At 32.2% G+C, this 17,054-nt stretch overlaps 1 protein-coding gene across 1 annotated transcript; it reads right to left on the bottom strand.

Moving 5' to 3' along the window:
- Nucleotides 1–10,087: 10,087 nt before the first annotated feature.
- LOC134699310 (contactin-5-like) lies at nucleotides 10,088–16,661 on the bottom strand. The gene is made up of 8 exons (XM_063560923.1): nucleotides 16,554–16,661; nucleotides 15,828–15,931; nucleotides 14,557–14,599; nucleotides 13,416–13,604; nucleotides 12,670–12,818; nucleotides 11,982–12,204; nucleotides 10,820–11,080; nucleotides 10,088–10,215 (listed from the first exon to the last, which is right to left on the bottom strand). The coding sequence occupies exons 1-8, from the start codon at nucleotides 16,651–16,653 to the stop codon at nucleotides 10,202–10,204; spliced, it is 1,083 nt and encodes a 360-aa protein (XP_063416993.1). The 5' UTR covers nucleotides 16,654–16,661; the 3' UTR covers nucleotides 10,088–10,201.
- Nucleotides 16,662–17,054: the final 393 nt, after the last annotated feature.

Here is a 17,054-nt window from a genome sequence, read left to right on the forward strand (position 1 = left end):
TAGAAAAACACATTTACACAAGTCGTGTGTATGATTTTTTTTTTATTTTGCGTTGATGATGATTTGATCTTTTCTAACGTGTATCTATCAAACTCGTTCACTAAGCCGTTGCCTTCTATGACGTATCAGTGCTAAAATCGTAATCTATGGATAAAGTGTACATTACTTATTCAGTATTTCTTTGCTTAACGAAATTCACAGAAAAACATTAGTAAGAACTTACCTGAATGAATATTTGTGTTATGCAAGATGTATGATAAATGTTTTTGGTGCAAGAGACTGAAGAAGTTAATGCATTTACATTTGATTATTGAGTTGATGATGGATGTCATTATACTTTGAATTGAAACATTGTCTTGTGATATTTTTGTCTCATATGTAATACATATTGTATATAAATGTTGGCTAATTAAATGTTGTGTTAAGTAAAACGCGTACACATATTTTTACGTGGTGCACACTTTTAATAAAAATTATTTGATGATCTGGAATATAAAAAAAAATAATACGGATGTGCTAAATAAAAAGCCATATTATATTTTCTATAATTTGATCGATATGCATGTATAGTGTAAGGTACCTTTTCGAATCCTCGAGTAAATATTGTTGGTGTACTTGTATTAAATTCACATTTACTACCGTAGTCATATTCGAAACGATTGCCAGGGGATAGAATGTCATTTGCTGCACAACTAAGATAAAAGAGGGATACAAATAAATAAACTACACAAAATGATTATATTTCATTCATAAAAAAGGTATATAAGCCTTCTATGCATTTCATCTTGCTTCGATATCGTTTATTTGTGTTCTGAAAGTTGTATCACTATTGTAACTACCTAAGTGTATTGTTAGTAAAATGCTTTTACGAGGTTTTCTGTTTATCATGTTTAAAGCAAATCCTGTAACAGAAATATGACAGGTATCCATTCGTGTGATGTGTTTGAGCTTTTGCATTCTAATTACGGACTTAACGTTTTGAATTTTCTTCGGAGTTTGGTGTTTTTGATATTTCAATTTTTCATCAGTTTTGTTTTGAAATAGTTAATTAAATAGTTAGGTTTAATAAATGGAAAAATAAACACTTTATGTATTACTGTAATGATTTCATTACTTTTGTTCTTTTGAGAATTAAGCGTTAATGCCATATTTTCAGTGATCTCTTTTTTGTATAAATATAATCGAAATATTCTATTATGGTAGCTAATTAGTATGTCATTGTCATATTTTCTAACTATCTTCTCGGTAAAAATCATAAGTTGAATTTAAGATACAATGTATCGTTTGTTTTTTCGTCCAGATAGGCTTCTGTATCGCTAACCCTTCGCAACTATCACTGACCCTTCGCAAATAATTGTAGCCGTACCAATTAGCAAACCAGTTTCATCATTTACTGCTAGTTTCAAATCAAACTTAGAAAACTGGAATTACTTTTTGCGTACATGTTTATTTTTAATACTTTTGTTTTTCTATGATTTAGACCTCGTCTCGTGGCTGTTACATTAGAAACACATTTTTTACTTCAAATAACTTACGAATGGTAGTATCCTAGTTTAAGTGCAAAAGGTAAGCAATCTGTTGTTTGATTAGTTATATCATTATGATAATTGGCATTGATGACTTTAACATGAGCCTCGATAACCTTCGAAATCGAAATGGGGAAGAATACCTGGAAGAAAAAAATATGAAAACATTACGATCATTATAGAAAACACTTATCAGTGAGTCTTTCCTATAAAAAAATCTGTCTGCCAATAGTTCCATCTTATAAAGATACTTATCCTGTTTTTATTTTCAAACTATCTGTTAAAGCAATTGATACGTAGGATTTACTTTAATCTTACTTAAAAGTGCCTTGATTTATTCATACAGTCGGTTTTATTTCTTTTGGTCGCCATGCCGAAAAAATCATGTATTCTATTTAATAAATTTAAACACACAACATAAAATTAAAATACCGAAAAATATGTGTTCCTTTAAACGTAAATTATGTTTCAATTATTTTGTATCAATGGTTCTAAAAGGATATTGACCAGAGTAAAAATTTATAATGGACTTGCCTGTTACTATGTAAAGCGGACATTCTGAATTCCAAAGAGTATTAAATGAATCTTCATTCCGTTACACAACTTGGAAATTGCATACGAAAACAAAAGAAACCAAAATTACACTGTGAAAACGTTTGACACTAAAAAGTAGTAGGACAGCAACTTGGTGTTTTAACAAAGAATGCAACATATGTTTGTAGAATTTCCCTTTTTATGAAGATTTTAAACAGAAATAATGACTAAGTTGGACTAATTTTGTTTTTGTTGTTGCTTTAGTTCCGATAACTGATAACGTGCGATTGTGTTATATCTTCTAAGTTACTCTTGATGAAAAGATTATGGCTATAAATATAACAGACAAACAGACAAAAAATAGTACACATGACACAACATGGAAAACTAAAGAATAAGCAACAATTTCCCCAACAACAACTAGTGGTGACCTCAAGTGCAGATCCTGCTCCACATGTGGCACCCGTCGTGTTGCTCATGTTATAGAAATCTGGGAAATGGTCTGATTCGGTAAATTACATTCATGAAAGGGAAGGGGATGGTAGTTACGACGTAAGGGACATATCCGATATCATCTGTAAAACAGTAATTCAATAACGGTCAACCAACTCGTAATGGTAAATTTAAAGGAATGATTTCAACTTCACCATTTGGAACTCTTAGTTTAGTAGCTTCCTTGTTCGAAGGAACTATCTATCAAGAAAATCATGATAGAAAATACAAGCACGGGCATATAGTATTAATTAAGTGATATATACCCCGTATGCAGTCGCAACTGGAAAGTTACTACGAAGAAATGGAAAGTTATAAAGCTAAAATCATCTCTTTTGTCGTTTTCAATCATCCTTCATTGTCAATTTGTAGATGTAAGTCAAGATATGAAGCCGACTCTATTGTATCTGTTATATCCCTTATTTCTAGTTGAGTAACAATTTTAATAAGAAATTTTGGTTTTATAACGACAACATTATATAACTTACGAATAGTATACACAGAAGTCGTCCTGTGAAACGTAATAACATGCTTTGTCGACGTCAATATTCACTTCTTTCAGTATCAAATCAATCTTTTCATTTACTCCGCCTATTATAGGATATCATGGCACTGCTGAAGAGATTGCTTCCTCATTCAACAAATTTCAACACCTAATTGAGAAAACAAAAGATAATAAAAAAAAACCAAGTAGCTACTTGTTAATGAAAACAGTTTTCTAATAAATTTATCTAGAAATGTAGACAGGTGTGTTTATGAAAATCATTGTGATACGTTTCTTAAAAGAACATGGAAAAAGTAACGGTAAATCAAAATGTTTTGAGAGTTTATGAATGTAAGAAAACAGAGAAAGGGTTTAAAACTTACATGTAACACAGTCACATCATATCAATTATATTCTTTAGAATGTTAATAAATGTTTGTCTGTTCTTGGCGAGTGATTGTTTCAATTAATGGTCTCATGAGGGAAGTAAAGAGGGGTACTGAACACGAAAAAACGTGACATCAAAATCGCAAAATAACTTTGCACGACAAAAACAAAAATCTAGAAAAACGAAGCACGAGAAATAAAATCGTAAATACTGAAAAGAAATTTACTCAGTCGTTCTTGGAGATCGTGCAGTCATTATAAATTGACAAGGAGACCCTGTGGTTACCCTTTATCGTCCGCTATTTCAATGCATCCGATTTGAAAAAAAAACTTATTTCATGAGGAATAGGCTATTAATGAAGAGAGCTATTTTTATCTGCGCTTACTTGGATAAGTCCCGGTTTTTCTTCTTAATCAAATTCGGGACAAGCACGAGAAAATAAGAGTACCGACACGAAGCAAAGAAAATAAGTAAGGGGAAATACGAAGCAGGCACATTGAACCAAATCAAGAAAACCAGAAAGAAAACGTCGAAACACGAGAACACTTGAAATAAAAAGACCGAAAAGGTTGCACGGAAATGACCCTTTACCACCCTCTTTCATCATAGATAACGCCATTGGTTTTTTTTTTTTTTTTTTTATCGTTTAATTTGGTCAACATGTTGTTTTTGCGTTTTTCGTTGTTTAGTTTACTGTATATTGAATTGGCTTTGCCTACTGTTTGGGCGAACTAATAAGTTGGTTTGAATTTGTAAATCTCCACGCAAGTTATATCTATGTGGGATAACAGAAAAGAAAATGTAAACAAAAATACAGAAAAAGGATAAAAAAGAAAAGCAAAATTGTGAACTCCATGATAAATTCAAGAAGGGAAAGTCTATTAAAACTGACAAAATCAGACAGTGTTAAAATTATTGACTATAGAACAATGTGTTTAGATATATAGAAAGACTAGATAACAATAGGTAAAATAACAAAAATTCGAATTCAAAGGGTTATTCAAAATTGGAAGTCTTTGTTAAAATTGGAAAATCTAAAGAGCAAATATATCTAACGGATGAACAATACTTTCATATTTCTGACCTGTTTCTTGTTTCATTATGATAAATGGCATAACAAAAGAGTACAACCTGCTTTACAAAATAAGGAATAAAACAACGAAGAACTGTGGTGTTGTGGATAAGTCATCGGATTACTAGCACAAAGGTTCCTAGTTAGATCCCCGTTCCGATAAGAGATTTCACGGAGTGCATTTCTGGCTCTTCCCTGAGACAAATTACGAGTATGGTCTTGGGAAATGATGATAGTCCGTCGGAAGGGGAAGACAAATGACTGACCCTTGTTAAGAAAGAGCCACATCTATTGCCCGCAAAAGACATTCTTGTGGATAGCGAAAAAGAGTAGGTTAATGCCGTTATAAGGCAGAACTAGCACCCGCAATATAGAAAGGGATTAATATAAGTTGTTTAATATAAAAGAACAACATTAATATTCGATTTTATTTGTTATCACATCATGCCCATTTCTGAAGGTTTTTCTATCGTTTTGATTGGTTTTTTTTTTATTATGACGTGCCATTCATAGCTTACTTACCGGTGCAACTGAACTGAGATCACACACAGTTCTTTGTGGGATTCGACAATCGTGTTACTCAGTCTAGTTTTCTATGTTGTTTCTTGTGTACTATTTTTTGTCTGTTTGTCTATTTAATTTTTAGCCATGGCGTTGTCAGTTTATATTCGAATTATAAGATTGACTGTTCCTCTAGTATCTTTCGTACTCTTTCACTGATCAGTTTGAGATATGATATTTTTTTAAGCTGTAAGTTGACTATATATTGCATATATCAACATAATTTCGTCTCGGATTGAAAGTTTTCTCATTGACAAGCATATCCCAATCTCATACATGTATTAATGTTTTATGAAGTTTTACAGCAGTCTTTCATACATTTCTTTTCGATGATATGTCATAGTTAAGAGGTGTATCGTCTTTCAAATCTGTACTTATACAGTATTCATTTATTTATTTTTCCAACACATTTTTTTTCTGTAAAAATCTGTCCTGTTATAATTATATCGATATCCATACATAAACGTTGTGAACCATACAAAAAGTAAAATCACAAAAATACTAAACTCAGAGGAAAATCAATTTGGAAAGTCCATAATCACATGGCAAAATCAAAAAACAAAACGCATCAAAAACGAATGGACAAGAACTGTCATATTCCTGACTTGGTACAGGCATTTTCAAATGTAGAAAATGGTGGATTAAACCTGGTTCTATAGAGCTAACCCTCTCACTTTAATAACAGTCTCAAACAACGAAAGAAACGCTGGAACAGTTACATGTAAGATTTATCTGCAATATGAATTAACTTACCACTATATTTGAAAACATGAAAACAATACCTTTAGTTTGCATTTTTAACATAAAATCAATAAATTTAAATGTATCGAATACATTAATCAGACATTTAAATGAAATATTTCGGTTGTTTATGTTATACAAAAAAGATCATGAATTTTACTTTATTAAAATATCAATCGATGACGGTTTGTTTATTTTGTCGCCAATTGGACATGTACATAGACAATGCATATGCATATAATCTCAATTGTCGGAAAGCAAACAAGAAATTGTGCATTTAAAAAATTAGTGAATATATTGATATGCTAAGATAAATAAATCTTAGGAGATTTCTGTCGTTACCGACATTGATTGATTTAATATTGTTTATCAAAGTTTTAATCAAGTTTTATTAACCTTTTTTATGGAAACATTTCAATTTGAGATACAATCGAGAATGGAAATGGAGAATGTGTCAAAGAGACCGATAATCTATCATTATCCCCGATAAATTGTCATTATCTCATTTATGTGGGTCCCGCATGCCATAAAGAGACATCAACCCGACCTTATAGCAAACAACAGCAGATGGTCACCAATAGGTCTTCAATGCAGCGAGAAATTCCGGCAATCGGAAGCGTTCTTCAGCTGGCCCTATACAAATGTATATACTAATTCAGTGATAATGAACGCCATACTTAACTCCAAATTGTAAACATGAAACTAAAATTAAAAATAATATAGACTAACAAACGCCAGAGGCTCCTGACTTTGGACAGGCGCAAAAATGCAATTGATACGATATTCCCGTGCTTGCATTTCCTATCATAATTTTCTTGATAGAGGGTTGTTTCTAACAAGGAAGTATTCAAATCAAGAGTTCGAAATATGAAGTTGATATCATCTCTTCGTAAAATTTACGGACGCCATCACGAGTTCGTTGACTGTTATGGAATAACCGTTTTACCAATGATATTGAATATGTTCCTTACGTCGTAACTGCAATCCCCTTCCCTTTCATAAATGTGACCTACCGAGTTAGACATCTAGGTAACACGACAGATGCCACGTGTGGAACAGGATCTGCTTACCCTTCCGGAGCACCTGAGATCACCCCTAGTATTTTGTTGGGTTCATGTAGTGTAGTCTTTAGTTATCTATGTTGTGTTATATGTACTATTGACTGTCTGTTGTCCTTTAAAATTTAAGCCATGGTGTTGTCAGTTTATTTTCGATTTATGAGTTTTACTGTCCCTCTGGTATCTTTCGTCCCTCTTTTACATGTGGAGTTGTTACAATAGTAGCTTCAGCTGATCTTTGGCTTTAAATTCAAAGTGATATTTCCAGGTCTTTTGAGATCACCTCTAGTTATTGGTTGGGTTCATGGTGCTCAGACTTTAGTTTTCTATGTTGCTTATTCTTTAGTTTCCTATGTTGTGTCATGTGTATTATTGTTTTTTTTTTTAATTTATATTTTATTTTATTTTCAATTTTAATTTTATTGGTTGTCTGTTTGTCTTTTATTTTTGATCTATGATTTTGACTGTCCCTTTGGTATCCTACGTCCCTCTTTTACAGTAGCATGCATGACGACGTATTGGTGGATCAACTGCTATATATTGAACCAACTGCGCAAAATGAATTGCTATTTCAGAAAACATTTACTAACTGTTCTGAACAATTAATTTCGTTGTATTTATTTTACGCACGTGAAAACGCTTGAATTCTTTGTTCTTAATCATTAGTATACTATCTGTGAAAATATAGCGCAACGAATGAAGCTAATTAAACATATAGTTATCTAATAAAATTGAGAATAGAAATGGTGAATGTATCAAAGAGACAACAACCCGACCATAGAAAAAACAACAGCAGAAGGTCACCAACAGGTCTTCAACGTAACGAGAAATACCCGCACCCGGAAGCGTCCTTCATTTTTACAAACCGGATTTATCACACTATACGTGGAGTATCAACATCTATGCTGTGCATGACAATTTTTTAAACTATTGACTTTTGAAAATTATATATTTCGTAATCAAGAATTTGCTGAATTAAAGTTTGCACACGCTTGGGCTTCGACCATAACATAAATAAAGGTTAGAAAATTTTATGTAGAGCACACAGCTCAAAGCACTCCATTAAAAATTATAAAATAATTTAATGGCATTTAAACGTGTAGAGGTGTGATGTTAATAACAGACACCTAACAAAAAAAACCGCACAACAAAGACATATGTCTAATTCTGTAAGGTCTTTAAAACGTTTTAGATGCAAGCGTTACTGTTGAGTCTTATGTAGACGAAACGCCCGTCTGACGTATTGATTATAATCCTGGTACCTTTGATAACTACTTTAACAAAGAACATATATTAAACGCCATTTTTTTTATTTAACAACAGTATTGCACGCTGTTAACAATTACTCCTCTGACACATCTATCTCAGTGAAGGTCCTTGTTTCATTAGTACCAGAAGTTCAGGGATTCTTCAGGTAGATAAACTGCATATTGTACGCCGTTTACAAAATATTTATATAACATCAATAGATAAATAATGCTATTCTAATTATATTAAAGTATTTATATCATCTGGAGTTATTTTCGGAATTTCATAGTTCATCCGAGTTTGGGATGATTTATACCTAATTACCAGTTTCTATGGCCAAGTTCACTTAAAACTCTCGAGTTACCTTTACTTACTCGTGTTTCAACAAAACGATTTAAGTTGAACCACTCGAGTTAACCCCTCGTACCCTGGTTCCAACATCACCGAGCCAGGGTTAAACTCGAGAAACTCTTGAATGACGTCAAACCAATGATAATATTTTATTTTGTTATGTTTGATCAGGGCCTTGCGCTAGAGTTACTTAGAGTTGTTCCGAATATCAAATCTAGTGCGTTCATGTGATAATCTATTAACTCTGAAGTCGATTGAAGAGTTAAAGTGAACTCGGCCTATGTATTTCGGGATGCGCTCGGTTGGCGAGTTCCAGACGATCGGAATGCTAGGAATCAACCGGAAGTTCAATAAAACAAAACAGAACTGTGTTCTGAACGAGTTCCAAGTGTGCCGAAATAATAGTAGGTGCAGACAGAATTCAAACTGGTGGAAAAGGGGACTGAACGATAAAGATAGAATAATCTTAAGCTTTCAGTGAAATAAAAACTGCAAAATAATGATTAAACATCATTGTACAAGATCGTATGGTCACTTATAGTTGAATACGTAAACGTCAACTGGACGTATACCATATTTTTTTTAATTTATATGACGCAATAGGTACTTATACGGTACAAACTGAAAGGTGTTGTTGAAATGTTTATATAATTGTGGAACGTCGTGAATGCGTTCATTTCTCCTTCTGTTATACCGAAAAAAATCCAAATGGTAAACATAAGCTGTAATCTGTGCAGACATTTATGAAACTATATATTCTATTTATTCTTTTGTGATAAAAATATAAAATAAAAAAATTCAAACAGTCTTTTCAAATAATACCAATAACTGTATATTCAGATAAAATGCTGCATTCATAGCATTCCTGCTCTTAGTATTACGATACTCATGCATCATACATGGCGCAATATTCTCATCAATTAAAACCTCGCAATTATATCTGACCGTACAGTTCTTTGTCTTGGTTGACATTTCATATTAAAACTAGGTATGCTCGTTTTATTTTCCATTTGTTACTTCAAGTATCTGAGGAAAAGGAGGCTGGAATCGTCCGGTAAGTGCCCATTTGGCTATTAAGGTGTTGTCATCTGGCATAACTTAAATACCATTTAGCTATGAGGCGTCTTTTCCGATTGGATAATTTCGTTATGTCATAAGTTCGTTGTTCGAAACGACGGGATTCGGTATTTATCCCGCTTTCTCGCATTTTGGTCTTAGTTTTTTATACCTGTACATGCAAATCCAATGACTATGCTTTTATACTGAATCGTTGTAATTTTGTTTCTTTTGTGATTTAATTCCGTATGATTGGTACATTACAGATATGTATATAGTATTAGTTGTCAGTATAAAATTGAGAATGGAAATGGGGAATGTGTCAAAGAGACAACAACCCGACCAAATAAAAAAACAACAGCAGAAGGTCACCAACAGGTCTTCAATGTAGCGAGAAATTCCCGCACCCGGAGGCGTCCTTCAGCTGGCCCCTAAGTATAGTTTAGTTATTCGTGGTTGGACTACAGATTTTGGATTGTAATTTGTATTCATAGGTGTTTACTGTGTAGTCTAACATGATCTAACGTTATAATACGGTCGTTTTATTGTTGTTGTCTATACAAAAATAAACAAAAGTTTAACAGTATTGGCAAAAAAATCTTTATTATATTTTAGAATTAGAAAAGTATTAACTAGATGATAGAAAGGCTGGTTAATTCTGGTTGTTGTTTCATATCCTCAAGTTATATGTTAATTAGTCTCAACTGTAATGATAAAATAAAATGATTAGTCATTAAATAATAATAAAACAACTTGATACAATCACGATATAATGATTTGTATTTCCCATCTAATTAGGCGAATAAGATACATTTAAAGACTTTCAACATTAGTATCTAAAAATAACTAATGAGTGTACTTTTATAAAATAAAACTACAATACAAGTCATGTTAACATAATAAATTCCAAACCGAAGGTGACAGGAGGCCGTATACAACATCGACAACTATCTTTTTTCGTCGTCAGTGTCATTGATAAATCTTTCTGCTATGAAAGTTTTACGAGCGTTCTTGGAATCACGTGATTTCATCCCCGGCACGTGTTTGTAGATAAATCGGTTTGATTTAATAGATACACATTTGTGAACTTTGATACCAGGAAACATGCCATTGCTAGATACATGTGACTTGAAAACAAAAAAAAAGGTTCATAAATGCTGAAAAGGAACATTTTAAATTTCAAATCAATTATTGTGCAATAAGAAAACAAGCAAACTGAGTGATTGATTGAGAGATAAACGGACAGATAGAGGTAATACAGTATACACCCATTTTAAAGTGGGGTATGAATATGTAAAATTTTCTTACGTTTCATTGTAAATGTTAACTCAGCTGTACCAAGTTGGTTCTCTGCTTTCACGACATAGGTTCCAAGATCTATAGGAGAAAAATTATAGATTCGGAACCCATTTGATTTCTTTCCTTCATCTGGATAATAACTATCATCATGTTTCATTGGTTCACTGTAGAATTCAAATCCACGGTCAAAGTAACTTCTGATATTATCAGGTAATTGCTCTCTACCATTTTCATTGACCTTCCACCAAGTAACTTGTGGATCAGGATAACCTAATCATTTAAATATAAATAGAGAATGAAACTTTATTAAGCTACGTTTGTCTGTTTGTCTTTTTAATTTTAGCCATGGCGTTGTCAGTTTATTTTAGATTTTGACCGTCCCTTTGGTAGCTTTCCCTCTTTTACAATCCACTGAGTCACTTTTGGATCAGGATGACCTAATCAATAATGTATCAATCGTGAATGATATCAATATTCATTGGCCTTCCACTAAATGCCTTTTGGATCAGGATAATCTAATCAATAATGTATTAATCGTGATTAATATCAATATCAATTGACCTTCTACTGAATCACTTGTGTATCAGGATAACTTATCAATGATAAATATATAGTGAAAAATAATAGCAATATTCATTGACGTTCCACTAAGTCCCTTCAAATTCAAAACGGAAAGTCCCTAATCATATGGCAAAATCGACTTCGTCACATTAAACAAATGGACAACAACTGTCATAATCCTGACTTTAACATTGAGTAACACAAATTCCTTAATTTGAATAGCTAATTATATTTTAAAATTTCCTCTGGAGAAACTAAACGAAAGTAATAGCAATGTATTGACTTTGATGGAGAGTTTTCTCATTGGCACTCATACAACATCATCTATATCTAACTTTCGGATCTGCTTAAATGACTTTGAATCAACTATAAGTTCGCTCAAAATTTGTCAGATTTTGTTGACATCTATACTTTGATAGGACGAGAAAGAGTGCAAACTTACTGAATATACTTAAAGGGAACACCAAGCAGTCTATTTATCTGAGTGGCAACAGTAATCAAGAAATTATTGTGTGTTCTAAAAGACTAATCGGTTGTATAAATAAAGGACAAAATATTGCTAGAATACATACGAAAGTCAAAAATGTAGAAAGAAATGTTGATATTTTACCTTCTATTATAACTGCCATTTCTTTATGCGAATTATAGTTTACTTCATCTGGTCGTAATGTTATAACACCTCCAGTTGTGTTGGCATATGTAATGGCTGGTTTAAAAGTTCTAACATATATTGGACGTGCAGTTTTGTTGGTCTTTCTGATTCCATTATCAGCAACGCACATATATTGTCCTTGGTCCTCTCTGGTTATAGACGGAAAATGTAACACAGGTCCCTTAAAATATATGTATACTAAATATTTAAATATCAATTTAATTAGAAATCAATGAAGATACAAAGGTAAACTTAATGTTTCTTTAATATGTTGCCAATAAAATAGAGTTCAACGCGATTGTCATACGAATGAGAGATTTAGCTAGTTATAAAACTGGGTTTAATCCATTTAATTTAATCACATATAACTAATCGTAACTGTTCTGTTATTTTCTAATTATTACTGTTACTACAATATTGGCATGAAGGTTCGATTAAGCTTTATTCTAATTTGCTGTTAGGAAAAAATAATAGGAAAAGGGATTCCCCAATGCCTTTATTCAACCTTTGTATTTAGTCTTCAAAAGACAGTATGTATCCTAACAAAATGCCTTTTGATTCGTATGATGATTAAAAATTGGTCAGAAAATCGGTAAGAAAATTTCCGGGACAAAAAAGTACATTCAGGTCCGACGAACAACCGTACCACCGCCATAAATTCCTCATTTGCTATCTTTTTCCATGTGACTTTTGGCTCTGGATTACCACCAACACGGCATTGGAACCGAACATCCTCACCACTATCTACCAATGTCTGAGGATAATCAGTCTTTACTGTATAGATTCTTGCTGGAGCTGTCAATAGTAAAGACAACCTCTATCATGAAAATACTTTCGTTTATTGTTTACAACTGACAAAACTCTATTGACTTAAACAATCTTACTTTGTCGGAAATTGGTTTAGCCATACTGGCCTTGTTTGTGACGGTTTTAAGCTTTTAATATTTCAAATAATAAGGATGGCTTTGTCTTTCGCTATGTGTGTAGGCTCTTCCATGAACCTCCCTTTTTTGTTGGTAAACCAGCAAACGACTGCGATTTTTCAGAGGAAGGAGTTTGAACAGCCAACAAGAACGGTTGTTGTATCAAGGTCAAATATATCAATGTCCAAATGCAACACATTTCAGTCAAAACAAATAAACTAGTAACAACATTTAAAATAGTGCATCATTTAAAAGTTTGGAAGTGTTTCAAATTAATGAAATATATCAAATAAATCAATCTGATAAAATTCATTATTCTGCAGTAGTCAATATACACATGTGCAAACAAATGTCATTGGATTTAGAGCATTATTCACAAAGCGAAAGAAGCACGTCATATTATAATTGGAATTCAATAAACATTGTTAGTACCTGAACACATGAGAAAGTATTGATAGCTTTTAATTACCTGTTTTGCTTTCATTTATTGGAGACTTTAAGTACACGGGATCTGTTGTCCATGTTTTCTGTGTATCCATATTCTCCTTTACTGTACACGTGTAATAACCTTCCCATTTTTTGTAAAATGTGTTAAAATAGATTATGATGTTGTCAGAGTGCTTTGTGAACATGTATTGTGGCTGTTTATCCGAAAATTCTGAAATAATAAAATTAATTCGGATGAACGTTAATAAAGAAGGGCAGCTGTTCAAATCCTCAAGAATATACAGTGAAATATTTTTCTTATCACCTTTGAAAACTAAATTAGGCTTTATATCTTCATATATATAAACTTGTATTAAAAGTCTCTGAACGAATGTAAAATAAAAACTATAACACATATTTCAATACGTTTCGGACATAACGGCCTTCTTTATTGGAATACATTAAGTTGTTATTTATTCCAATGAAGAAGGCCGTTATGGCCGAAACATATGGAAATTTGTGTTACAGTTATCGTTATATTCATATTGATAGAATTTGTCCACTTTAAAAACTAATTTATGAGGCACGTGATTACTTGATTGTGTAAAATTGTCAATGTTCGAAAATCAAGTTACGTACTATCTGTCCAATCTAACTGTGTTAAATTATGTCAATGCATATGATTTACTCGTATAAGTTTAAACTACACGGATTTCACCAACATGTGGGTAATCTGTGCTCACCCATAAATTTCACAAGCATAGTGTTGAATAAGAACAAACGTGAAAACGACAAGTTTTCTGTCACCATAAGAAATTATGAACCAATACGATATGTATGTTTAGTTTTTCAAACGCACAAGTGACATAAAGTGGCGATATATTACGCCTGGTACCTCCCATAACTATCTAAGATATTCAGACACCGATATAGTAATTCTTGATTTGAAAATTGCCGATAATGTCAAATTCCTGAATGTGACATTCTAATCATCTAAGATGGGATTGTCATTATAGTTGACGATTGAGAATTTTTTAACATCTTTTTTTCATTTAAGAAATATTCAAAGTTAACTGTCTGCTCTATGATCCAGTTGTTGTCGCTTTGACACATTCTCCCTTTCCTGTCTCCATGTTAACCTTATTGATCCTTTGTTACATATAAAAGGATAATGTCAAACTAACCATAAGTAGTGTCGTTTTCTGGAGAGGTCTTTGATAGATGTATCTATAATAACATACAAACAAATCTTCATTTTAAAACACTAAGTAATGTTAAAGGGAGCAATCATTTTAGTTTATTGGAGATTTATTTCGCATGATAGTAAAGAAGTATGTATATTTGTAAAATTTATACATTAACATTAATAAATTGATGCAGCAGTTTTGACATTCATGTTAATAGCGTTGTGTGTTACTGGTTTAGACTAATCCGTAAGATAGCGTCGGACGCATTACAAAGAATAATATATGGCAACATCCGTATCATCTGCCATTCCATTCAAAGGGGCCTTCAGGCCCGGTTGATGATATAGGTCGAGGGGTGCTACGACATGTGAAACAGATTTTGCCATGTTTTAAACGCTTTATTATATTAAACAGAAGAGTATGTAGGAACTGCTTACTGATACAAAGCACATGGGTTACCTTCATATTTACTTTTGCTTTGTATCAAAAGCCTTAAAAGAACTTCTTAATTATTCACCCTAAGCACCTGGGTTACCTTACAATTTGTGTTCTGATGTTCATAGAATAATTTGAAATATTGCATATATGTGTTTTGTATGATATTTCATACATTGGATTGAGTTTTTTTATGGCTGCATTTCGTGTGTCAGAAAATATGAAAGCTCGACGTCTATTACATCACATGCCTAAAAATGACGACAGTTGATAAATGACGTCACGTCCAAATTACCGTTTCATTTAGGACTCATTGAAGAAAAGGATTTCTTAAGAAGGTTGCATACACTAAAGCATGGACGTCATGTAAACCTATCTCGGAATCACTAATCATGCTAATGTCATAAGTAAGAAATTTGAGGTGGGACGTGATAACGGCTGTGCATCAAAGTAGAGCGATATGGGTTAAAAAGCAGTAAATTTATCAAATATTCATTACAAATGTATGTCCTACTAACTCCATGATAAAAGTTTATAATGTGATATTTCCTTAAATGTTTTTTTTTGTTGAAGGTCAGCAGTATTCACATTTATATGTGTTGTTTGTGTTGTATCTGTAGAGGTGTACATATACATAATATATAAGGGTAACGTGTACTGATCTTGATAATTTTGGTGTTGCATGTACGTCCCACGTCAGGAATATGACAATTGTTTTCTAATCGTTTGATTTGTTTGAGCCTTTGATTTTGCCATTTGATTAAGAACTTTTCGTTTTGAATTTTCGTCGAAGTTTTTTTATGATTTAAATTTTTGAGTAAAATTTCATTTACCGTTGTATCCATTGGTATATCTGTAACTTTGCATATAATAGCACACATGGCTGTTCCCTCTATACAATGTAAAACTAGTTTAACATCTGGTTGTACATGTGCTGCTACAATGTAAAACATTTAAGTCAATTGCAGCAATTTAAATGTCAAACACACTCGGAACAGTATTATTTACAACCAAACCACTAGCAATAGAAAAACGATATAGGATTGTAAATGAGACCGGTGTTCACAAGAATCAAAGGACATGTGACTTCGTATGAGTGTGTTTTTTTATTACAAATACCCCACCGTATAGAAAGGTCACAACAAATAATATATTGTGGCGAATGATGATAAAATATGGTTTGACATAACACTAAATATTAGAAGCAGCATCAAATACAAATGTAGAACAACAGGGTAGGAGCAGAACTGTAAAGGATAATTTGTTAATTTCAAAGTTATATGTTTGTTACAAATATTCGTCCAAACTTTCTTTATTGTTGAATTGTTTTTTTTTTATTTCGTTTCATTTACCAATTTTCTCTCTCATCTTAATTTTGTTTTTCTTTTTTTTTTACGTTTTTTTGTCTTTTCTATACAACCCACCAAGACGTCATATACAGTTGAATATTGGTTATTCCATAAGTATTTACTTAACAATTTCCTTGTATCTACACCAGAATAAACTGAAAGTGATACTAAGTGTTTAAAAGAGAGAAAAAAATCTGAAAAAAGTCCTACCTGAACATAGAGCTCCTCCTAACAGAAGTAAAACAAAATTGATCAACATCTTTCGGCTTGGTGCGACAATGCTGTCCTGAACTTTGTCTGTCTGCTCCATGCTGACAGCTTTTTATATAAAATAAAAACTGACTCATTTCAAACGACAATTGTCCTATAATATAGCATATTTAGCGTTAAATCCACGTATCATAATTATGAAATATATCACATAGAGGTAATTGGAAAATAAATGATATAATTAGATTAAATTTTTCAATTTTCAGTTTATGATTATAAATCAAAGTTTTCTTCTGATATGTAGTTCAGTTTTAATTAGATGATCAGATAAAATGTTCAGGGACAAACCATTTAAGTGTTTGTTCTAAATTTGAAATGCTAACTGAATGTCAACAGAGGTCTTTTTCATAGATATATAGAATTTTTCATAATCAAATATCGAAATACTTTCATGCCACAATTTACAAATCGAATAACCAAATGTTCTCATTTAAATTCATA

This window comes from Mytilus trossulus, unplaced genomic scaffold, assembly GCF_036588685.1.
Source record: "Mytilus trossulus isolate FHL-02 unplaced genomic scaffold, PNRI_Mtr1.1.1.hap1 h1tg000050l__unscaffolded, whole genome shotgun sequence".
Classification (NCBI taxonomy): domain Eukaryota; kingdom Metazoa; phylum Mollusca; class Bivalvia; order Mytilida; family Mytilidae; genus Mytilus; species Mytilus trossulus.